At 38.3% G+C, this 25390-nt stretch overlaps 1 protein-coding gene across 3 annotated transcripts in view; it reads right to left on the bottom strand.

Annotated features, from left to right (window-relative positions):
* Positions 1-25390, bottom strand: part of gpbp1l1 (GC-rich promoter binding protein 1-like 1) — a 110672-nt gene that overhangs the window by 43129 nt on the left and 42153 nt on the right. For all 3 annotated transcript variants that reach the window (XM_028810818.2, XM_028810817.2, XM_028810819.2), the window contains exons 2-4: positions 22865-23792; positions 10218-10332; positions 9646-9775 (exon numbers count right to left, since the gene is read on the bottom strand). In XM_028810818.2, the coding sequence (XP_028666651.1) occupies positions 9646-9775; positions 10218-10277 (190 nt within the window). In that variant the 5' untranslated portion in view covers positions 10278-10332; positions 22865-23792. The remainder of the gene's footprint in view (positions 1-9645; positions 9776-10217; positions 10333-22864; positions 23793-25390) is intronic.

Genomic DNA, 25390 nt, shown 5'->3' with positions numbered 1-25390 from the left:
TGGAATACACACACAAGGTAGGACAATTCATTCCTTTAAACACAAGGTTGGGTACTTTGGAGAAACAAGAGGTTTAAATATTTATGTCTTGGTTCCTAAAATTTCTCAACCCTTTGTTCTAGGTGCAAACCACTTTAAATATCTGGAACTGTACAAGTATTTATTTTTCTATTTGTGGGGGCTCACAATAACATATAGGCAAGCAAAAATAAATTAATACAGCATGCTATTTTAATCAGGTGCTATACTTGGGAAGTGAATATGACACGCATTACAAAAGAGCTCAAGTATGTCACAATGTTTCTGTATTTCAGAAAGTGCACCTTTTTACTGTTGTGCTTTGTTTTGGGGAGGCAAGTGCTGGGGCCTCTGCATCCCTCTTCTGTTAACACAACACGGATCTATTCTCCACATCATACACACTGACTGATACCGTAGGTCCCATTAGCATGGACAAAACATGGCTTAACTGGAGCAAAATCTGCTGATGTTTTGTTAAAATAAATGTTTAGGCAATCAAATTTTTTTTTCCTTATTTCACATTCATTAGTAGGTATCTTTAGTACAAATTTAGTAATAATGATTAATGTACTTGCTTGTCTTAAGCAGTGCTTTTTAAACCTTTTCCATAGCAACAGCAAGGTCACACATGTACATACATAACTAGCTCTTTTTTGAAGCAGAGAAAATAAAAAGCCATGTTTAAATATTTACAAATATTTTTAATGAAAGATTTTACACAGTGACTCATGACTGGGATTTTACAAATTTCTTTGATGCTAGGCCAGATATTAGAACTTATGTTTCTTCAAGCATTTTAAAAGGTTTCTGTACTTTAAGACAATAATACAATTATGATTTTACCATTGTTCTTATAAGTTGCATTTTTAAAAGCCTTATCAAAACAGAGTTTAGTCTCATATGTTATTCATGGATGTCAGTCTTTCAACTGCAAAATTTACATGGCATCTCATACTGCAAATTTTCATGATGGCTTGGATCCCGAATAACGAATCAGTTTTCACCAGTAGCAAATTTTGTTTGCTTTCATTTTATTATTTTTAATAGATTGAGCTTGGTATGTCTGAATAGTAACAAGCAATTATTTCTTTGATCACATCACTCTGAATGAGCAGAAAAAATCTGTTTTTGAAAAAGCTGTATTTTCAGCTGTCAAATTCGTTTGAAAGCTACAGGTTTAACTTTCATCTTTTAAGCAATTGTGGATGAGTCAGAAGCACGTCATGCATTGCAGATGTTTTGAAAGCAAAACAAATAGGAAATATAAAAAACAAATACAAAGTGTAGACAACACCCAAAATAGTGAAGCAACCTTTAAATACTTCTTAAACACACATTCATTTTAACAACTCTTACTACAAATTTTATCTAATAAAATTAGACATTGAAAATTTCAAACTACAGCATTCTTTGTGGCATACCTCAAGCCACACTGCAACACTCTCCAAGTTGTCCCGTCAACAAATGAGCACTTGGAACAGGATAAATCACATGTTCAGCCAAACATCAACTTCCTTCCACTCTTGCTTTTTCTCTAAAATGAGCTGGGCTAAGCACACTGTCATCATTTCTTGCAAACAAAATTACGTATCTCCACATTCTATGCAACCAAGACCAGGTTTAAATGACCAAACATGAAAAACATTTTCAGGACAGAAGCACACCAGATTTCACTTTTTTTTTTTGCTACTTATGTAAAAAATGGTGGCACAAATTCCACTGCACAACTGATATAAAACTCCAAGACCTACCTGGTAGTTCATGCTGTAAGCTATTCAAAGTATGTTGAGATGGAATGATTTACTGCAACAACTTCACTATTATCTGTTGCAACGGAGATCGACTGCCTGAATTATTCAGTGTTTAGTTTGTTGCCTTCTTATTATTTTCTCAAAAAAAAAAAAAAAAAACGCTAAGTGTTGCATTTATTGGCATAAAAAGTTGTTTTTATTAAATCACATCTCTACTGTAAAACACGCAAAACACAAAAAATACAAAGTAAGAAGTGTAGGAAGTATAATACAAATAATGAATAAAAATATGAACAGCATACTGAACGTGTGCAAGTGACGCAAGTGTCATTTTCAGAATTCCCAGAATCTCTGTTTCACTGTCCATTTCAATTTCACAGCTTGAAGACAGATTCACTTTGTCATCACTGCTGATGAGAGGCGTTTCTTATGAGACACCATTATGAGACTAGGAGAAGATGCGTCTACACTGCTGCCCGTGTAACTTTCGGGCCTAAGGCTTACGCAAGACATGCCTATACCGTTGCCGAGTTAACGCACGGCACTAACGTCGTTGCCATTTTCACAGTCCAAGTATGCCTCAGGTCTTACTTAAGACACATCTACAGTCATTAAAAAGTTTGGGAACCCCTCTTAATTCTTTCAATTTTTGTTTATCATTGGCCGAGCTTTCAAAGTAGCAACGTCCTTTTAATATATGACATGCCTTATGGAAACAGTAGTATTTCGGCAGTGACTAAGTTTTGGATTAACAGAAAATATGCAATATGTATCATAACAAAATTAGACAGGTGCATAAATTTGGGCACCCCAACAGAGATATGACATCAATACTTATTAGAAGTATTTTTTGCAAATGTAACAGCCTCTAGACGTCTCCTATAGCCTTTGATGAGAGTCTGGATTCTGGACGGAGGTATTGTTGTCCATTCTTCCCTACAAAATCTCTCCAGTTCAGTTAAATCTGATGGCTGCCGAGCATGGACAGCCTGCTTCAAATCATCCCATAGATGTTCGATGATATTCAAGTCAGGGGACTGTGATGGCCATTCCAGAACATTGTACTTCTCCCTCTGCATGAATGCCTTTGTAAATTTCAAACTGTGTTTTGGGTTATTGTCTTGCTGGAATATCCAACCTCTGTGTAACTTCAATTTTGTGACTAAAGTTTGAAGGTTATCCTGAAGAATTTGTTATTGGGTTGAATTCATCTGACCCTCGACTTTAACAAGGGCCCAGTCCCTGAACTAGCCCCATAGCATGATGGAACCTCCACCAAATTTGACAGTAGGTAGCAGATGTTTTCTTGGAATGTGGTGTTCTTCTTCCGCCATGCAAAGCACTTTTTGTTCTGACCAAATAACTCAATTTTTGTCTCATCAGTCCAAAGTACTTTGCTCCAAAATGAATCAGGCTTGTCTAAATGAGCATTTGCATACAACAAGCAACTCTGTTAGTGGCATGAGTGCAGAAAGGGCTTCTTTCTCATCACCCTGCCATACAGATGTTCTTTGTGCAAATTGCGCTGAATTGTAGAACAATGTACAAATACACCATCTGCAGCAAGATGTTCTTGCAGGTCTTTGGTGGGGATCTGTGGGTTGTCTGTAACTAGGGATGGGAATTGATAAGATTTTCACGATTCCGATTCCATTTTCGATTCTGTTTTAACAATTTGATTCTTAATCGATTCTCCTATCGATTCTTATTTTTAAAAAAGGAGAACACACAGGTCAATTAACTTAGAACTTTGTTTTATATCTTATCTTTGAACAAGATAGAAATTTAGGAGTAGCATGACCTTACAAACCCAACAGTGAGATCTTAAGAGATCCACAGCCTACGGCTCCTCGATGGGGTGCCACGGGGTCCCCAGAAAAAAATGTGTAAATGTAAAATAATAATAAAATAAATATTCTTCTGTAGCAATAACAAAGTATAACATAAATTATTCTGTGGCAATTACACAAGAATGTCCAGTAACATTTACACTCTCCTTTTTAAAAGTATATATGAGCTGAGCACTCAAAAATAAAACTACATCAGCCAGCAACAAATACAATCAACTCAAGTCCAATGGAACTGTGCACAGTGCAATTCTGCAACCATCAACTATTTTGACAGCTACATCCATGATGGCCGCATTATCAACAGTGGCTGCCACAACCTTGTCTTTGATACCATACTCCTCCAAGATCTCATCAGTCTCCTCTGCTACAGCTGTCCCTGTCTGTGCCTGGTACACTGGTTTGGTTTTGAGGACTTTTTCTTGAGCCTGGCCATTCCTGACATAATGCAGCGTTACTGTGAAGTAATGATCTTGACTAAAACTTGCCCGTCCATCTGCAGTGATGGCTGCCTTCAACACATGTTTCAGCTCAGAAATGGAAACGGATGAAACATCTGGTAAGAGGAGAACACGCAAATTTGACATTCCCTGACTTAGCCTACAATTAAACACATTCACTTACCGAAAATCGGGGGCATCTACTGTGGCAAATGGGTGCAAGCCTTTTACCACAAACTTAGTCACTGCTCGGTGACATTCGTCTATCCTGGCCTGTGTCATTTTACTTTTCCCCGCCTCTGTGAAAGGAGAAGCTACCGGTAGACTGCAGCGAGAACTGCCAGCATCTGAGACAGCCAGACTCTGACTGTCTCTCGTCATGGTAATCTAAATGCAATGCACAGTAATAGCAGGTTTTATAATAAGGCATAATATGCAACGTTAGTTGATTAGTTACCTGCCGTATTAACGGGAGAGGACATGCAAATGTTACCGCTGCTGCTGGGTTGAGATTCACTAGTCCGGAGTGGATCAAAAATACGACATTCATTTAAGGTTATCGCGTGTTTTGTGAGCAAATGCTTTTGCATATTCATAGTGTCCCTTTGATGAAATATCTACTTTGCAAGTATTGCAAGTTGCCCTGTTGTCATCCTTTCTCGTAAAGTATAACCAAACTTTTGAGCATTTGTGCCGCTTAGGCGCCATGTTTCCTGCTGGGTAAATGACGCTACACAACGCGGTGACGTCATTCGAGGCGACTGGAATCGATAGGGGAATCGTTTGCAAAAATGGCAAACAATTCCAAGGAATTGAAACAGTGGGAACCGGTTCTCAACAAGAACCGGTTTTCGATTCCCATCCCTATCTGTAACCATTCTCACAATCCTTGCTCATATGCCGCTCCTGTATTTTTCTTGGCCTGCCAGACCTGCTGGGTTTAACAGCAACTGTGCCTGTGGCCTTCCATTTCCTGATTCCATTCCTTACAGTTGAAACTGGCAGGTTAAACCTCGGAGATAGCTTTTTTCAGCCTTCCACTAAACCAGGAGACTGAACAATCTTTGTTTTCAGATCTTTTGAGAGTTGCTTTGAGGATCCCATGCTGTCACTCTTCAGAGGAAAGTCAAAGGGAAGGAAGCACAACTTGCAATTGACCACCTTAAATACCTTTTCTCATGACTGGACACACCTGTCTATGAAGTTCAAGGCTTAACGAGCTAATCCAACCAAATTGGTGTTTTAAGTCATCAACACTGAGCAGTTACATGCATTCAAATCAGCAAAATTATAAGGGTACCCTCATTTTTGCACAGCCAGTTTTTCACATTTGATTTAATTTCACACAACTAAATACTGCTTCACTAAAAATCTTTGTTCTGAAAACACCGTAGTACTCAGATGTTCCTAGGAAATGAGACATACCACTGTTAACTTTTTTGTTGAAAGTAGAATAAATTATTATGCAGGCTGAGAGGGGTTCCCAAACTTTTTCATATGACTGTATATAGTTGCCAAAGTGACACTCGGGACTAATGCTTTTAGCACTGTTTTTACAGCCTGAGTGACACTTGGGTCTAGTGCTAACGAGTAGTGCTGGGTGGTATACCGGTTTATACCAAAAACAGTTTTTTATTTTTGTTATGATATGGATTTTTCTTATACCGCAACACCACTTTAAATTGCCTAAACAACGTTCAGAACGTGACGCAACGGGAAACTGTTTAAGGGGGACCTTTTTCACTGCTACACCGTTAAACGCATGCAACGGAGTACATGCGTTAGTGGAGGTGTTGCACAGTCAAAATGGACAGAACATTCCGAAACTGAAGCTGTAGCAGACGATAAAGTTGAACATGATGACACAGAAGAACTTTTGCTGGAAAAAGGAGCCGTGTCTGTTGTCTGGAGATACATTGGATTTAAAAGGTTGGATGTTGACCATTATGTTCAAATGTGTGAATACTGTTTCTACACTACTGGATAATACTGCAAGCCAAGTTGTACTTGTTTTATTTTTGTCAATACCGTGTAATGTACCTGGGTACTGTTTAATAGTGTGACGACATGTTGACTTTATTCTCGACATTTCCACTTTAATCTCGACGCTTTTGATGAGAATAAAGTCGACATACACTACCGTGCATGTTTAATACCTGCTTTAATGCATTTCATCCTGAAAATGATAAAGTATTTATCTTAGCATTCTAAATGTTCAGAGAGCAGGAATATCATGAAGTGAATGTATTCTGTGCAGCGATCGCTGCTTGCGCCTCCTCTTAGTGTAGAGGAAGTAAGTTTAAGAAGTGTGTACAGTGATTAACAACTGGGTCGGGGAACACTTAACACAAAGCATTCAATGTGCTACATTAACTTATGATGGGGTTTGAGAACATCTAGTAAATTAAACATTGATTTCAGGATGAAGTTTAGTTTACGACATTCTACTTTAATTACAAAAAAACTATGAGAATAAAGTGGAAATGTCGAGAACAAAGTCAACAGGTCGACTTTATTCTCGACGTATAGTTTTTTTTTCTTCCCGGTGTCCGTATTTTTTTTTCTTCACTGTGGCCCTAATACGCTTCCGTAGGGCTATACCACAAATAGCATTATAAATGCAAGTTGCAGTTTTATTATTTATGTATATACGTAGCTTAGCTTGAAGCAAGGTCCATATTAATGCAGTTTGCCGTAATGATGGTTCAGTTGGTAAAGATGTCATCACCAAGTTGCACTTTTATTTTATTTGGCGAATACTGTACTATGTAATGCACCTGGGCTTGAAGTCTTGAAGTATTATAACTGGAAGTTGCACTATTTATTTTATTGTTGTTATTTATTAGTTTAAATATTATGCAGTTTAATGATGGTAAAGCTGTTTAAAAAGCCACTTTAATGTGTCAGTGGACAGAGATTGTTAACATTAACAAAGTATAATTGGTTTACAAAAAATATTTTCTCTTTATTCCTTTTCTAAGACATGTTCAGTGCAGTACAACTTTTGACAAGCACCTCTGGATATTTTACTAAGTCTAAATGCCTCTTTGGATGGTTGAAAATACAGTGCATCCGGAAAGTATACACAGCGCATCACTTTTTCCACATTTTGTTATGTTACAGCCTTATTCCAAAATGGATTAAATTCATTTTTTTCCTCAGAATTCTACACACAACACCCCATAATGACAACGTGAAAAAAGTTTACTTGAGGTTTTTGCAAATTTATTAAAAATTGAGAAAGCACATGTACATAAGTATTCACAGCCTTTGCCGTGAAGCTCGAAATTGAGCTCAGGTGCATCCTGTTTCCCCTGATCATCCTTGAGATGTTTCTGCAGCTTAATTGGAGTCCACCTGTGGTAAATTCAGTTGACTGGACATGATTTGGAAAGGCACACACCTGTCTATAGAAGGTCCCACAGTTGACAGTTCATGTCAGAGCACAAACCAAGCATGAAGTCAAAGGAATTGTCTGTAGTCCTCTGAGACAGGATTGTCTCGAGACACATATCTGGGGAAGGTTACAGAAAAATTTCTGCTGCTTTGAAGGTCCCAATGAGCACAGTGGCCTCCATCATCCGTAAGTGGAAGAAGTTCGAAACCACCAGGACTTTTCCTAGAGCTGGCCGGCCATCTAAACTGAGCGATCGAGGGAGAAGGGCCTTAGTCAGGGAGGTGACCAAGAAACCGATGGTTACTCTGTCAGAGCTCCAGAGGTCCTCTGTGGAGAGAGGAGAACCTTCCAGAAGTTCAACCATCTCTGCAGCAATCCACCAATCAGGCCTGTATAGTAGAGTGGCCAGACAGAAGCCAGTCCTTAGTAAAAGGCACATGGCAGCCCGCCTGGAGTTTGCCAAAAGTCACCTGAAGGACTCAGACCATGAGAAAAAAAATTCTCTGGTCTGATGAGACATAGATTGAACTCTTTGGTGTGAATGTCAGGCGTCACGTTTGGAGGAAACCAGGCACCATCCCTACAGTGAAGCACGGTGGTGGCAGCATCATGCTGTGGGGATGTTTTTCAGCGACAGGAACTGGGAGACTAGTCAGGATAAAGGGAAAGATGACTGCAGCAATGTACAGAGACATCCTGGATGAAAACCTGCTCCAGAGCGCTCTTGACCTCAGACTGGGGCGACGGTTCATCTTTCAGCAGGACAACGACCCTAAGAACAAATGTTTGCAAAATTTGTTCAATAAAAAGGTTCTATATTTTGACTGCAACTGTCATGCAGTGTGATTCCTTCTCTTCATTAGTGCCACCCCCTTGAAAACTATCACTTTATGGGGCCATGCAAACCTGTATTGATACTTATCTGCACATTATGTTTTTTTTGTACAATGTTCAATTCTCATGACAGTGGAATAGGTTATTCTTAGCCAGTAATTGCAGTGGAAAATGTGGTTAACATCCACTCATGCATTGGAAAAAAAATACCGCCCAATACCGTGAAACTGGTATAATTTTGAAAAATACCGGGATATAGAATTTTGGTCATACCGCCCAGCACTACTAACGAGTTTAAAAAATAAAAGCTATCTGTATTACAATTTGTAAGTACTTGGAAGTTTCTGGAATACTGAAAACACTTCAGTAATTTTCTTAATATTCAATTTATTTTAACTAAAATCTTAAGCAGACAAGTACTTTTGCTCTTATTGCATGACTAATTAATTACAACCTTACTTAAAACATTCTTTTGTGGCCTGCTATTTAAAGTAAAGCCCTCCATCTGCTATATACTTCACTAAATATTGAAATAATCACACTATAATAAATGGGTTTAAATGTTCGAAGCAATTGTAAGCTTGATATGTTTTGCTAATTGTTATTAAAATAAAAAAGACAATGTAATTAATAGGTAATTACATAATAAAATGTATTCATTACATATAAAGCATACAGTAAATAGGTAAATATAATTATATTTTACACAATTATTGAATGACAGAAATACAACATAAAAGGTGCCAGGAACCATATCTTTTAAGGCTGAAGGTTAACAATGAAAACAAATTCAATTTTATACAGAATTGGCTCAGATAAAAAAATACCACTTGTTGAAAATTTGCCTTTGGAGACAGACGCAAAGGACAGAATACCTGTGGCGTTGCTATAAGACCTAGTTTCTTTGTTACCTGTACTTTGCCTATGTTATATACATATATAGGATAGTATGTCAAACATCCATTGACAGTTTTTATTCTCAGAGGTTCAAGAGTGGAATGTCAATCCAAGGGTTACAACGAAGAATTAAAGCAGATGTAGGGGCGAGACCTTAATTTAGCCAGGAGTGCCAAGCCTTTGCAAAGAATGGCTGTTTTTCTGTAGAGTCTACGATTTTCAAAAATTCAATCACTTCCTTAAAACCTCCTCAACCCTAATAAATGTAATACTGCACGGTTTCAATTTAATCAAATGTTTTTAAATTTGCAATTACGGGGGGGCGGGGGGGATTGGGGGGGATGGGTGGGGAGTTGGGGCGGAGGGGGGTTTGGGGAGTTGGGCTATGCAGAAGGCTCACCCCAGTTTCACTTCTCAAGCATCAGCAAAGAAAAAAAAAAACCTCATTATATAATTACCTCCAGGGGCACGAAGGGGACCATTGTTGAAAAATCCATCTGAAGAGTTGTGGCGTCTGCGATTTACAGCTTGTCGGCCGTCACCACGGGACACATGTTCTCCATGTTTCTCCAAGCTGACTGCAGGCGACTAAACAAATGGACAGCAAAAGATTCAAGTGCAGTGAAAAGACAGTTGTCTCGCAAACTAGGTTGTGATTATGAATTGAATTACAAAAGAAAAACAGAATAATTTGTAAATGACAAGGCACTATTGCACTACTGAATAAGCAAAGCAATTTTCCTCTGTATATGTATGCAAGTCTTTTAAAAAAAACTCTGAGACTGACAAAGATGATAGCTCAACTGTTGATTTTCATCTCAGGTGCAGGCAGAGAGCTATACCAGGCCAGGTGTGCTTCTGCTTGATCAAATCCATCCAACAAGATACTTCAGAACTCAGTGGTAGAAACAGGTTAACAAATGGTAACATTCCCTTTTTAACGAATGAGAGATTCTAAGAACAAAAACAAAATTTCACTACCACACGAACTGCCATGTGAAAAACATTCAAAATCAGGTGTCTATCTTACCTTGACAGGCCGAGGGGTCGAGAAGTTAAGCCAGGCAGGAACAAAGTCATGCTGCGCCATTTAGGTTCAGTGACTCCAGTCAGTGGAGTGAGGCATCAAACCTCATGGCCAGAATCTGTGTAGAAACAACACATTTAGATGTATTAGTTATCACATTAAATGCACCTGAAACCTTACACTAAAATACAATCTCTTGCCAATATACAGCTACAAGTAGAAGGTGTTAAAAACCAGTGGACAATGAACTAAATTGCACAAATAAATAAAATAAATAAAAAGGATTTGAGTAGTTGAAAAGATGATGAATTCAGCATTGTCCCAGGGACTTCATAAAGATGGAACACGGTAAAGAAATCTCAAATTTCAGCATAATGTTTCTGGACTTTCGTTGGATCAGTAGCTCTCACAGGTTTCAATTTTCTGGGTTCAGTGAAGACTATAGAGTTTTATTTCTCTTGACTGACTGCTAGCTGTGCTTATCTCAATTTATTTTACTACACCGTTTAATAGCTTTGCACACACAGTTTTTTTTTTAAATTATATTTTACTTGTAAACATGAATAGTATTCTTTAATGTAATAGAATTTTCGTAGCTATTCATGCAATAACAGGGTGTTAATTAGAAAGTTAGGAAACATGGACCGTTAGATTAGCTTGCAAACCGAACAATGGCATTCAATTTTTTAACTGTATAAACATTCATGACCATATACAGAGAAATGTAACAAGATGCATTAGCCATAAGCATCTTATAAAATAACCTTTCTTTTGTAATAACAATTTTTCTCTTTATTCTTGTATGAAGTGTTTTTGCTTTGAAGTTAAATTAAAATAAAGATACTTGGACTGTGGAATTATTCGAATATGTATCACACTATTGCCTGAACTGTTCTATGAAGTCAGCTGAAGCTATAGAATTTAAAAAATTGTGAACAAATGTAGCTACATCAATCACTTTCCTTTTCTCGTCCTACAAAATTAAAAATCACACAAATGTAAACATAGTCCCTTTATTCCTATTTCCTACCTCTTACCATCCCAGGTACCTGATGTGGGACTGTCCTCCTGTTAGTCCCTTCGGGTCTTTTGTCTCCAACTCTCTAAGACCTTTACTTTTAAATTTTCCCATTCTATCTCATATTTTCCTTCTTTCTGGATTTGCACTAACTTTATCCAATACAGTGTGATCTGAAATCCTACTTTTACAATTTAGTGCCTTTGGAAGTTTCAGCATCACAGATTAATGGAAAAATAAAGTGCCACTGTTAATGAGGGGTCAGCTGCTGCTCAATAGGTCAGTGACGAGATGGGTACAGACCATTACGTATTTTTGTGTCTGTCCCTCTTATCTTTCTTATTCACAGAACTATGTGAGTTAGTGTAGTGGGTGTTGGGAGGGGCCCTTCAGAAGACTTAATTTGCATCCCAATAGGTAAGTTTTTTTCCATGGTCAATTTTTTATTATATAAGAAAAAGACAAAAGAGCAAACCTATGAAGAGTATAAAGAGGTGAATCAGAAAAAGCAATTACATATTCAAACCCAAGTTACGCAAGTTGTCTGAACAGCTAGATAAAAGGAAACCCAAGAATAGCTGTTTAAAAAAAAAACACAAAACCCGCTAATTGCATTAAACCTCCAAAAATCTAAATAGGAAAACTAGAGATACAACAATCATTTAACATTTTGTTGCATTATTTGACTTACTTGACTAGTAGCTATAAGTCAAAAAGGAAAATTATTAAAAGCATGTCATGTTTTTGCTTTTCCTCCTTGCAAGGTTTAAATTTACAATAACTAAATTGTGCACAGGTAGCACTTCAGTTCAAGCACTGCAAACCGTAATAAATTTTAGTTTTGCAAACCAATCAGAATTTGCAAAAAAACACACAAACCAATATTTTTTCCAGCTTTACTTATACTCAATGCAATCTAACCTCCAAGTGAAAGATATCACAGCTACAGTTCAGAAGAATATTAAAAAATAAAAAACAAGACATACTGATATTAATAAAGGATCACTCCCCCAATGTCAATGTCATTTTGTTGAACCCCCTTTTTACTTCAATGACAGCCTTGAGTCTGTTGGGATACTTCTCTATCAGCTTTGCACATCTAGATTGAGCCCACTCAATATTTGCCCACTCTTCTTCACAGAATTGTTCAAGTTTGGTCAAACTGGATGGTGAGCGTTGGTGGACTGCTATCTTCAAATCTTTCCACAGATTTTCACTGGGATTTAGGTCTGGGCCCCGAGTGGGCAACATGAGGAAATTCACTTTTTTCTCCTTCAGCCACTGTGTGGTCAATTTTGCTGTGTGCTTCAGGTCGTTGTGTTGAAAGGTGAACATTCTTCCCATCTTCAGCTTTCTGGCAGAGGGTAGCAGGTTTTCCTTAAGAATTTGACGTTATTTTGCCCCATCCATTTTTCCTTCTACCCTAATGAGAGCCCCAGGCCCTGTCAAAGAAACACCCCCACAACAGGATGCTGCCACCTCCATGCTTTACTGTAGGTATGGTGTGTTGTGGATGGTGAGCTGCATTGGTGGACTGTTTTGGTATTGAGGCCAAAGAGTTTGATTTTGGTCTCATCTGACCATAAGACCTTTTTCCACTTGGCATCAGAATCTTCAAGGTGCATTCTGGCAAAGCTCAAACGAGCCTTAAGGTGATCGTTGAGAAGTGGCTTTCTCCTTGTGACCCTTCCGAACAAGCCACAATTGTGGAGCGCTTGTGAAATTGTTGTCACATGCACACAATGAGTACTCTTTGCCATAAAACCCTGTAACTCCTTCAAAGTAGCCATTGGCCTTTTGGTAGCCTCTCTTACCAGTTCCATCCAGTCTGGAGGGACAGTCGGATCCAGGGAGGGTCCTAGTAGTACCAAACACTTGCCAATTCTTTATTATGGACTTCACTGTGCTCCTTGGGTTTGATAAAACCTTTGAGATTTTTTTGTCTCCATCTCCTGCCTTATGTCTGTCCACAACTCTATTCTTATGATTTTTTTTTTTTTTTTTTTTTTTTTTTTTTTTAAAGTGGCTTGCCACCCATAGTCAGTTGTTTGCTGTCAGTTGCACTACCAAGCAAGAGAATGCTCCATGAACAGGTGTTATTATGCTTCACTAATCACACTGATTACAATTGTTCATAGGTGGAAGCCAGTAACCATGGTCTGCAACTGAAATGGTGGTTACTTACACCTGATTCGAGTTTACAAATATTGTTTAGGAGGGGGATGATTCTTTATTAATCTCAGTATTTCTTGTAATTTTTGAAACTTCTTCTGAAATTTGCTGCAATATCTTTCACTTGGATGTTATAGATTGCATTAAGTAAGTAAAGCTGGAAAAAATATTAGTTTGTGTGTTTTCATTTAAGGCTGTAAAGCAAAAAAAAATATTTCGAAGGGGGGATATTTTTTAATGCCCACTGTAAATAGTTGCCAATGATAAACAAGATTTATGAAGTTGTCACAGTAGAAATCTGCACTCTGTTTCCACAACCATATCCTGGCAGCATTCTTAAACTTTTAAACTGTATGTGTTTCCAGTGCTGTCATAGGTTGGCCACACCTTTGTTTGTCACACATTTTAGCTATTCCCTCCTCACCATCTTTGCATCTTTTTGGCCCAAAGATACGCAGTGCTCACAAAAACACAGTTATCACCATAAACAGCTTGCATACATTGATGAATTTCAAGAATATCAATATATTCTGCTGTCAGGAATTCAATCACAGAATGTTACTTTTATAGTACTAACAGCTGCCCAGTACGGGGTTCTGTTCTATTTCATGGTGAGTAGCAAAACGGTGACCGGAAAGAAGCGCACAGGAAATATGTTTTTACGTGTGCGCATTTTTCCGTGCGCAGTTATTTTCCGTGTGCGCTTTTTTCTGTGCGGATATTTCCTGTGCGCTTCTTTCCAGGATTTTCATGGAGAGTAGCAAAACAACCATTCAGTGTAAAGAGCTGCCACCACCTGAGGTGATAGAGAACCAACAAAACATGTCAGTACTTGTCACATATCAGCGCTTCCATCCATCAATGAGATATGAAATTTGAGGCATTACTTTTCATCCGACCATCATATTACCTATCTATTCCTATATTTTTATCCATCAATATGATTTATCAAAAGTTATCAAAACATCAATAACTAACTCTTACCATTTTAAAATTACTTCAGTACTCATTTCTCGATAGTATCAACTCTAAAGCCTATATTGCAAATGCACTTCCAGCTTGCCAAGGCTGCAGCCCCATTTCTATCCATTCACAGGTGTTAATAGGATGGCAACTGCAACAGCACCAAAGTTTTCACCAGCATGCTTAAATGACAAAGAAGGCTGCTGGAGTGGCTTTTGGAAATACTGGGGCTTTGTGGCAAATGGGGATAGAAAAGGACAAGATGCAAGATTTTAAGCGTGTCAATACACAAAAATTGAGAGGCATCTTATTTCTAAATTATAGAAACCTTAAGTATGAACTTAAATTTCAACTGGGGATGTGTTTTTTTTTTTCCTTCAGGGTTAAAATGTTTTTTGTATTCAGTTAAACATTTTAAAATATCAAAACAGGGGTCTGGAATTATTTTTACCTGTGGGACAGTTTTATTCTGTGCTCGTCATTCAGGGTCAAGTTGGGCAACAGGGGTTCTGTCACTCCCTCAATTTTTAAACCATTGTCATTAAGTTTGCTGTTGTGGATCATGCTTTATTTTATTAAACAAGGTTTTTAAATTGATATTTCATTCCACTTATTATATAAAGTAAGGCACTGTAACTATGCATTTGAGTGCTGATAAAACAGTGGTTCTGCGCCTCCATATGCTCCTATAAAGGTGTCTTCCGTAATGTTTGAGACAAAGACCCATTTTTCCTGATTTACCCCACTACTACAGTTAAAAATTACAAATCATACAATTCAGACATAATTAAAAGAACACATTGCAGACTTTCATTTAAGGACATTTGTATATATTTTGGTAACATCATGCATAAACCACAACACCTTTTCTACATTTTCTCCTCATTTCAGGGCACCATAATGTTTGGAACACCAGCAATGGTGGGTATATTAAAGAAGTCATTTTTAGTACTTTGTTGCATATCCCTGGCATGAAATGACTGCTTTAAGTCTCTGATTCATAGACATCACAAAGTGCTAAGGATGTCTCTCTGGTGATGAGCTGCCAAGCCTCTGTTTCAGTGGATCGTCCCCTTAAGTGTTCTCTTCAGCATATGGAAGGCCTGCTCGATTGGGTTTAAAGCAGGTGACTGGCTTGGCCACTCAAGAATTTTCTATTTCTTTAACCTTTGAAAAAACATTTGGGTTCATTAACTTGTTGTAGAATGAAGCGTTGTTCAATGGGTTTGGAGGCATTTACTAGAACTTGAGCAGATCAGATATTTCCTTACATCTAAGAACTCGATGCAGAATTCAACTTCTGTCAGCAGTTCCATCATCAATGAAGATAAATGTGCCAGTACCTGTGGCAGCCATTCTTGCACATGTCTAACATATGAGGTGGTATTTTTAGGATCTTGGGCAGTTCCTTTACGTCTCCACACTTGGCTCTTGCCATTACTCTGACACAGGTTCATCTTTGTCTTATCTATCCATGAGACCATTTTCCAGAATCCCGCAGGCTGTTTTGAGTACTTTTTCATAAACTGTAATCTGGCCATCCTGTTTTTGTGGCTAACTAGTGGTTTGCATCTTGCTGTATGGCCTCTGTATTACTTTTCATGAAGTCTGCTGCATAAAGTTGTCTCTGCATCCTGAAGACTATCCGATCTGTCAGACAGATGCTTTCTTTAATCATAGTGAGGATTCTTCTGTCACGAGCACCAGAAATCTTCCATGGCCTACCAGTCCCTTCATGATTACTGAGCTCACAAGTGCATTCTTTCTTCTCAAGGATATTTCAGACAGTTAATTTAGGTAATCCTAAGGTTTTACTGATGTTTCTAGTAGTTTTAATCTTGTTTTTCAGCCTCATAATGGCTTCATTGACTTTCACTGGCACAGCTCTTATCCTCATGTTGAACAATGGCAGCTAAAGCCTCCAAAGAGTAGAAGCAAGGAAAGGCATCTCATGCCTGTACTAATGAGGCAAGTAACACATCTGAGTAATCACTAACACCTGTGATGTCAATTGTCCCAAACATTATGGTGCCCTGAAATGGGGGAAAACATAAAAAGTGTTGTCATTTCTACATGCTGTAACCAAAATGTATGCAAATACCCTTAAATGAAAATCTAAATTGATTTTTTAATTTTAATATCTGGAGCAGATGCAGAAATAAAGGAAAAGTGTGTCTTTCTGAAACAATATGGAGGGCATTGTGCTTCAAAGCATCTATTTAGTTCACTAGGGTTCATCTTCATCCAAACAAAAGCACCGTCACAACCTTTTGGAACTGCATGTTGACATACTAGACTTTCTTGCAAGAAATTTGGAAGTTACAAAGACTTTGCTGGTTTGTTTTTTCCTTTTGTTGTTTTCAGAAAAAAATATTTGCACTTAGGCAAAGCCTTTACTTTTGAATGTGTTAGTGGTCTGCGTTTTATTTTTCTGAGCAACTGTTTACAAAAGACCACTTTTTTTTTTTACTTGAAAGTTTATGTAATGTTTTAATATTTTATGCATATTGATTATAAAGGATTGCAATACTTATTAAATTTACATTTAATGACATTTGTAATATTTCATTGTGCTATCCAAGTATTTGTTTTCATCAATGTAAAAAAAGGCTTTTCAGGTTTAAAATTCTTTATTATTTACAGAATTTTACTCTTGCCTTCTACAAAAGACTACAGTACTTTTAAGTCTTTGCATTTAATGAATACATTTTCTATTTGCTTTTTTCAATGTTAAGATTTGAATGAAAACAGTACTGAAATTTAACATTTTTATTGAGTTTTATTGAGTATATGCTGTATGGGGAATTGAATTTCAATACTTTTCTTAGTATCGCAACGGGGTTAGAAATGCTGGTATTGTGGCAACCCATCCATCCATCCATACAATAATGTAGCGGGGCCACATAAGTATAGTTTATTGTGTTTGCACCCTGTCACGTCTCGTCACATCACCCCGTTTAAACTAGTATGTGTTTGTTTAAATGTCGTCCCCGTAATGGAGGTTTTTCTATTTACAATCGGCTCATTATTATTTAAACAGGAAGGAGGGAAAGAAGGGAGAGGAGAGAGAAGGAGATTCATCTAACCGCAACTGTTCATTATTTTTCTGCATTCATTCACATTGCAACATTTTTCCAGTTAGCTTCTCACTCGGCCGGATTTACTGCAACGCATTCATCATGATAAACCCCTGGGTTGGACGTTATTTTCCAAGGAATCACGGTGAGATTGTTCTGATATTCATTCGAGAGAGTAAAACACAAACATTTTGAACAGCTATCAGTAATTTGGACAGTTATGTACCTGGACTTATTTTCACGTTCATTATCATTTCAGTAATCGTTCATTGTCATTATTTGTAGTGTGTGTTTGTTATGCATGTGCAGGGACAAGGGAGGATTTATTATTGTATATACAGTGGTGTGAAAAACTATTTGCCCCCTTCCTGATTTCTTATTCTTTTGCATGTTTGTCACACAAAATGTTTCTGATCATCAAACACATTTAACCATTAGTCAAATATAACACAAGTAAACACAAAATGCAGTTTTTAAATGATGGTTTTTATTATTTAGGGAGAAAAAAAATCCAAGGAAGGGGGAAAATAGTTTTTGACACCACTGTACACACACACTATATTTTTTTATATATATATATATATATATATATATATATATATATATATATATATATATATATACACACACACACATACAGTGAGGAACACAATTATTTGAACACCCTGCGATTTTGATTCTCCCACTTAGAAATCATTCCCATTGTAGGTGCATTCCCACTGTGAGAGACTGAATGCAAAAAAAAATTCAGGAAATCACATTGTATGATTTGTACAGAATTTATTTGTATTGCACTGCTGCACATAAGTATTTGAACACCTGAGAAAATCAGTGTTAATATTTGGTACAGAAGCCTTTGTTTGCAATTACAGAGGTCAAACGTTTCCCGTAGTTCTTGACCAGATTTGCACACACTGCAACAGGAATTTTGGCCCACTCCTCCACACAGATCTCCTCTAGATCTGTCAGGTTGCGGGGCTGGCGCTGAGCAACACGGAGTTTCAGCTTCCTCCAAAGATTTTCGATTGGATTTAGGTCTGGAGACTGGCTAGGCCACTCCAGAACCTTGATATGCTTCTTACGGAGCCACTACTTGGTTATCCTGGCTGTGTGCTTCGGGTCATTGTCATGTTGGAAGACCCATCTTCAGTCCTCTGACTGAGGGAAGGAGGTTGTTGCTCAAAATCTTACAATACATGGCCCCATTCATCCTCTCCTTAATACAGTGCAGTCGTCCTGTCCCCTTCGCAGAAAAGCGCCCCCAAAGCATGATGTTTCCACCCCCATGCTTCACAGTAGGGATGGTGTTCTTGGGATGCAACTCCTCCTCCTTTTTCCTCCAAACACGGCGAGTGAAGTTTAGACCAAAAAGTTCTATTTTGGTCTCATCTGACCACATGACTTTCTCCCATGCCTCCTCTGGATCATCCAGATGGTCACTGGCAAACTTCAGACGGGCCTGGACATGTGATGACTTGAGCAGGGGAACCTTCCGTGCAATGCGTGATTTGAAATCATGACGGCATAGTGTTCTACCGACAGTGACCTTTGAAACTGTGGTCCCAGCTCTCTTCATGTCATTGACCAGCCTCCTCCCGTGTAGTTCTGGGCTGATTCCTCACCTTTCTTATCATCTGTGATACCCCACGAGGTAAGATCTTGCATGGAGCCCCAGTCCGAGGGAGACTGACAGTCGTCTTTAGCCTTTTCCATTTTCTGACAATAACAGTTGATCTATTTTCACCAAGCTGCTTGGCAATTGCCCTGTAGCCCTTTCCAGCCTTGTGGAGTTCCACAATTTTGTCTCTGGTGTCTTTTGACAGCTCTGTGGTCTCGCCCATGGTAGTAGTTGGAGACTGACTGATTGTGGGGTGGACAGGTGTCTTTAAAGAGCTCAGACAGGTGCTACTAATTAAGATTACTAAGTGGAGTAGAGGTGGACTTCTTAAAGGCAGAGTAACAGGTCTTTGAGAGCCAGAATTCTTGCTGATTGCCAGGTGTTCAAATACGTATGTGCAGCAGTGCAATACAAATAAATTCTGTACAAATCATACAATGGGATTTCCTGAATTTTTTTTACATTCTGTCTCTCACAGTGGGAATGCACCTACAATGGGAATTTCAGACCCCTCCATGATTTCTAAGTGGGAGGACTTGCAAAATCGAAGGGTGTTCAAATACTTATGTTCCTCACTGTGTATATTTATATATATATATAATATATATACATATATATACATACATACACACACACAGTGGGGCAAAAAAAGTATTTAGTCAGCCACCAATTGTGCAAGTTCTCCCACTTAAAAAGATGAGAGGTCTGTAATTTTCATCATAGGTATACCTCAACTATAAGAGACAAAATGAGAAAAAAAAATCCAGAAAATCACATTGTCTGATTTTTGAAGAATTTATTTGCAAATTATGGTGGAAAAAAAGTATTTGATCAATAATAGTTCATCTCAATACTTTGTAATATACCGTTTGTTGGCAATGACAGAGGTCAAACGTTTTCTGTAAGTCTTCACAAGGTTTTCACACACTGTTGCTGGTATTTTGGCCCATTCCTCCATGCAGATCTCCTCTAGAGCAGTGATGTTTTGGGGCTGTCGCTGGGCAACATGGACTTTCAACTCCCGCCAAAGATTTTCTATGGGGTTGAGATCTGGAGACTGGCTAGGCCACTCCAGGACCTTGAAATGCTTCTTACGAAGCCACTCCTTCGTTACCCGGGCGGTGTGTTTGGGATCATTGTCATGCTGAAAGACCCAGCCACGTTTCATCTTCAATGCTCTTGCTGAAGGAAGGAGGTTTTCACTGAAAATCTGATGATACATGGCCCCATTCATTCTTTCCTTTACACGGATCAGTCGTCCTGGTCCCTTTGCAGAAAAACAGCCCCAAAGCATGATGTTTCCACCCCCATGCTTTACAGTAGGTATGGTGTTCTTTGGATGCAACTCAGCATTCTTTCTCCTCCAAACACGACGAGTAGAGTTTTTACCAAAATGTTCTATTTTGGTTTCATCTGACCATATGACATTCTCCCAATCATCTTCTGGATCATCCAAATGCTCTCTAGAAAACTTCAGACGGGCCTGCACATGTACTGGCTTAAGCAGGGGGACACGTCTGGCACTGCAGGATTTGAGTCCCTGGTGGCGTAATGTGTTACTGATGGTAGCCTTTGTTACTTTGGTCCCAGCTCTCTGCAGGTCATTCACTAGGTCCCCCCGTGTGGTTCTGGGATTTTTGCTCACCGTTCTTGTGATCATTTTGACCCCACATGGTGAGATCTTGCGTGGAGCCCCAGATAGAGGGAGATTATCTCTGGTCTTGTATGTCTTCCATTTTCTAATAATTGCTCCCACAGTTGATTTCTTCACACCAAGCTGCTTACCTATTGCAGATTCAGTCTTCCCAGCCTGGTGCAGGTCTACAATTTTGTTTCTGGTGTCCTTTGACAGCTCTTTGGTCTTGGCCATAGTGGAGTTTGGAGTGTGACTGTTTGAGGTTGTGGACAGGTGTCTTTTATATTGATAAAGAGTTCAAACAGGTGCCATTAATACAGGTAATGAGTGGAGGACAGAGGAACCCCTTACAGAAGGGGTTACAGGTCTGTGAGAGCCAGAAATCTTGCTTGTTTGTAGGTGACCAAATACTTATTTTCCACCATAATTTGCAAATAAATTCTTTAAAAAAAATTTAATTTTCTGGATTTTTTTTTTCTCATTTTGTCTCTCATAGTTGAGGTATACCTATGATGAAAATTACAGGCCTCTCTCATCTTTTTAAGTGGGAGAACTTGCACAATTGGTGGCTGACTATATATATATATAAATAAATATAAATAAATATAAACGCCAGAGATTTGTATTAGTGTATTTGTCAGAGGTACGGCTTGGTAGTTTTAGGTTTTCCTCAGTAATTTATCCAGGACACGGGACCTGGTAGTGTGGCTGCCGGCCAGGTAAATGGTCGGCCATTACAATATATAGCATTATACACATATATACATACATATATAGATACATATACAATATACTGTATTACATACAGGTGGAATCCTGTTTTTAATGACATTATAGGACAATAAAAATATTGTTATAACAGAAATTTCGTTATAATGAATATGGGGAAAATATGTATACTATTGTAACCGGGGTCACCAAAATACATTTACTATTGTAACCAGGGTCACCATCTGTAATGGCATTGGTGCAAGGACAGCTCCGTACCTGCTCTGCTGTGCCTGTTAAACAGTAAACTATGGGCAAAGTAATTGATTGCTCTCTACAGGATCAGGCTTATTGCAGAACATGCTTGTTGCACAATGCTTAGAACACTTCACATCAGTCTTTGAAATTCTGATCGGTCTTCTCCAGACCGCATCTGCCACAGCAGTGATTGTGAGCCGCTGGTGGTGTTCTTATCTGACAATGGGAGCTAAAGCAGCATTCTTGCCTGTGTCACTGCTCCTAAGAGCTCCTATTTTCAATTAAGTCTTGAGACTGGGCCTGCCTTCTCTATACAATAAAAATGTTCCTATATTTTCCTTGAAAACCTCAACTCAACTTCCTGTCTCTCGTGTAACTCTGTGACCCAATACCTGTATAAAAAAAACAGCACTTCTTAAACCGCAAAACATCTGAAAATGGGATATTAGATGTAATTTTTTTTTATATAGAAATACAGGTATAAAAATACAGTATGAAAACTACCCATTAGATATAAACTTTAATAGAAATACAAATACAAAATACAGAATGAAAACGAGACATTAGATGAAATTGCTTACACCATGTCATTTATCTTCATTCCAAAATCAATTTTTTCTAGGATTGTTAATCTTTCTTTCAGCAAAAACGGATGACATTTCTCAATTTTTAGCTCATCTCAAAGAAAACTCTGAGAAGCACTATGAAACACAAACAGTACAACATCCGCACAACCCACTACCCATGCGGACGTTAGGTGGAGTACAGACTCTGAATTCAGCTATACCGATATGATGTCGTGTCAACACTCTCGTTGAAATTGTCGAGACCAGAAATTTCGCAAAAGACTGTCTCTTTCTTTGAAACAGCCTGTTGCGGTTTTCCCAAGACTCTGCACAGAAAGTGTAAGTGTAGCATTAAGTATTTTTTTGCGTTCTATTATCATCTTTGGTGGCCATTTTTGATCGAAAAAATTTTTGTCATATTGAAACATATTTCGTTAAAATGAAATTCATTTAACAGGATGTTGAATGAACAATTGTCCTGACAATTCTTAAAATTCATTACTTCAGTATTTGTTATAACAGGATTTGACCTGTATAAAAAAAAACACACATCTTAATTCAATGAAAGGTTTGAACCAAAAAGAAGTGAGCAAAAACAGACAGTGAAATAGGATATAAAAAAAGGAGCACTTACCCAGAGTAGAGGCTCTGAAATCCAGCTCTTAACTCCTTGCCTTTTGTACTGTAAAGGCCTGAGCGTTGGATATACAGTTCTCAGGATGACGATAGCCAGAGCAGATCCTGAAGACCTGGCGGCTGCACTCTGTGCTAGCACTTGTTCCCTATAACTTCCTTTAGCTACTCATTTTACACTCTATACACATACAGAGACATCAAAAGAAAAGAAAAGAAAAAAAAAAAAAGAAAAAAGGAGCGCTGCTTTGATAAAACAGCCAGAGCCCTGTGGTTCACCTCATGAATCAAAGAAAAACAATCAATGAGTAAAAGGGGTGGGGAAGGGGTACACGCAGCTACCAGTTAAATCACATTACACTTGCACCAGCTTCCACTGGTTTCCTTTATACAGTCTTAATCATCACAGTGCAAAGGGGGGTTGGGCACTCAAGTGACCAATGGTCTGGGGGGTCACCTTAGAACATTTTAGGACAGAAAAAAAATGGAGCAGTAGCAATTTTTCCCCCTTAGCCTTTTACCATTGCTTTAAAAACATCAAAGCCAGTTTGAATACCCTGTAGTAAACAAACTAAATAAATAAAACTGCAACACCCTAAAGGGTTAACATCCAGTCATTCATAGCCACCTAAACACTTCACTAGATATTCTAAAAATCGAGGCTGCAATATTATAAGCCACATGCATTTCCCTTTTCTTTTTCCGAAGTCCAAGACAAGCATTAAGGTGGTTTACAGGATTCCTTTTTTGGTCTGGATCTGGATTATGTTAGGGTTACTCTGCACTTAAATATCCACGTCTTCTAACTTGCAGGATTTTACGAAATTGTAGCAAGGAACTTGAAGGGTGGGTTACAAGGAAATAGTTATCTTCTTTGTTCTCCAAGGATTCCAAGCTTTTCAAAACTCGTATCATTTGGTCTCTTTCACCTGAAAGAAAAACAAAGAAAACTATAATTTACTGTTACCCAATTTACTAGAGAGAGTTAATTTTCTTTTATTGTGACTTAATGGGTGAGTGGTTTGCACCTCTCATATAATGACAATATACAGTATGAATAATATCTTCCTGATTTCCTTAATTATTGCAAGTTTTTTAAAATGTTTTCCGATCTTCAACCAAAATCTAATACTAGAAAAGTATTAGAAGAAAAGAATGAATAATAAATCTATACTAATAAAAGGCAAAGCCCTCACTGACTCACTCACTCACTGACTGACTGACTGACTCACTCATCACTAATTGTCCAACTTCCCGTGTAGGTGGAAGGCTGAAATTTGGCAGGCTCATTCCTTACAGCTTACTTACAAAAGTTAGGCAGGTTTCATTTGGAAATTCTACGCGTAATGGTCATAACTGGAACCTCTTTTTTGTCCATATACTGTAATAGACTGCAGCTCGATGGCCATGGGAGGCGGAGTTGCGTATCGCGTCATCACGCCTCCCATGTAATCACGTGAGCCGACTGTGAACGCAGTACGTAGATAACAAGGAAGAGCCCCAAAGAGCACTGAAGAAAACATTCATTACACAATTGAGAAGGCAGCGAAACAATAAGAAACGTGCGAGTGATGCATACAAGCATATTCGTAAGTGCAGCTACTGCGGAAACAAAGCACGGTGTAAACCGTAAGTTTAAATTAAGTTTATAGAAACGCTCCCGCTGCCGTTTGCAATACCATATTCGCGACATACAAGTTTAATAAGAAGACACGAGGTATAAACGAGACTTTGGATCACTTTGTAACAGAGTTAAAAGTTTCTCGCTACAGCAATTTTAAGTGCCGGGTCTTAGCTAACATTAAATAAAGCCGTGGACATCGCAACATCACACAAGAGAGCGGCTCACGTGAACTGACTGAACGCAGCACGAGTGATCACTTCGATGAATCAAACCTGTTCAAAAAACACATTACACAATTGATAATGTAGGAAAAGAATATGAAGCGACTGACGCATACAGACATATTCATGAGTGCAGGTACTTCGGAAACAAAGCACCGCGTAAACCTAAAGTTTAAATTAAGTTCATAGACCTACAAAAGGTTGCCATTGATTTGAGGCAAGATTGCTTTTCTCCTGTACAACTATACGTTGCATTCTCAACAGTAAGCTTGCACGGCTTGGTCATTTTACAACCGGAGTGCTGAACTGACAACTTGGTATACAAAGAGAAATACAACAATCGTAATAAACGAACAATAAAACAGCAGAGAACCCGTGGATTAAATAAAAAGGCTGCTTCCTTGGCGAAGCAAGAAAAAAGGATAGCCTTATATGGCGTTCGTTTATAAAACAGCAGAGAAGCTGTATAGAGGCTGCTTCACAAAAAAACAGCAGAGCGCCTTATATGAGCAGGCAGTCCGCTAAAGAAGGGAATCAATAAATAACTATAATCGTAATAAATGAACAAAAAATAGCGGAGAATCCGCGGATTACAAAAAGGAAATGGGTACCTGAACAGAAAAGTGAGTCTCAAATAGCTACACAATAACTAACAATCGTAATAAACAAACAATAAAACAAT

This window comes from Erpetoichthys calabaricus, chromosome 10 (assembly GCF_900747795.2).
Source record: "Erpetoichthys calabaricus chromosome 10, fErpCal1.3, whole genome shotgun sequence".
NCBI classification, from domain to species: domain Eukaryota; kingdom Metazoa; phylum Chordata; class Cladistia; order Polypteriformes; family Polypteridae; genus Erpetoichthys; species Erpetoichthys calabaricus.
The sequence above is the reverse complement of the archived record's forward strand: the minus strand, read 5'-3'. Positions and strand labels throughout refer to the sequence as shown.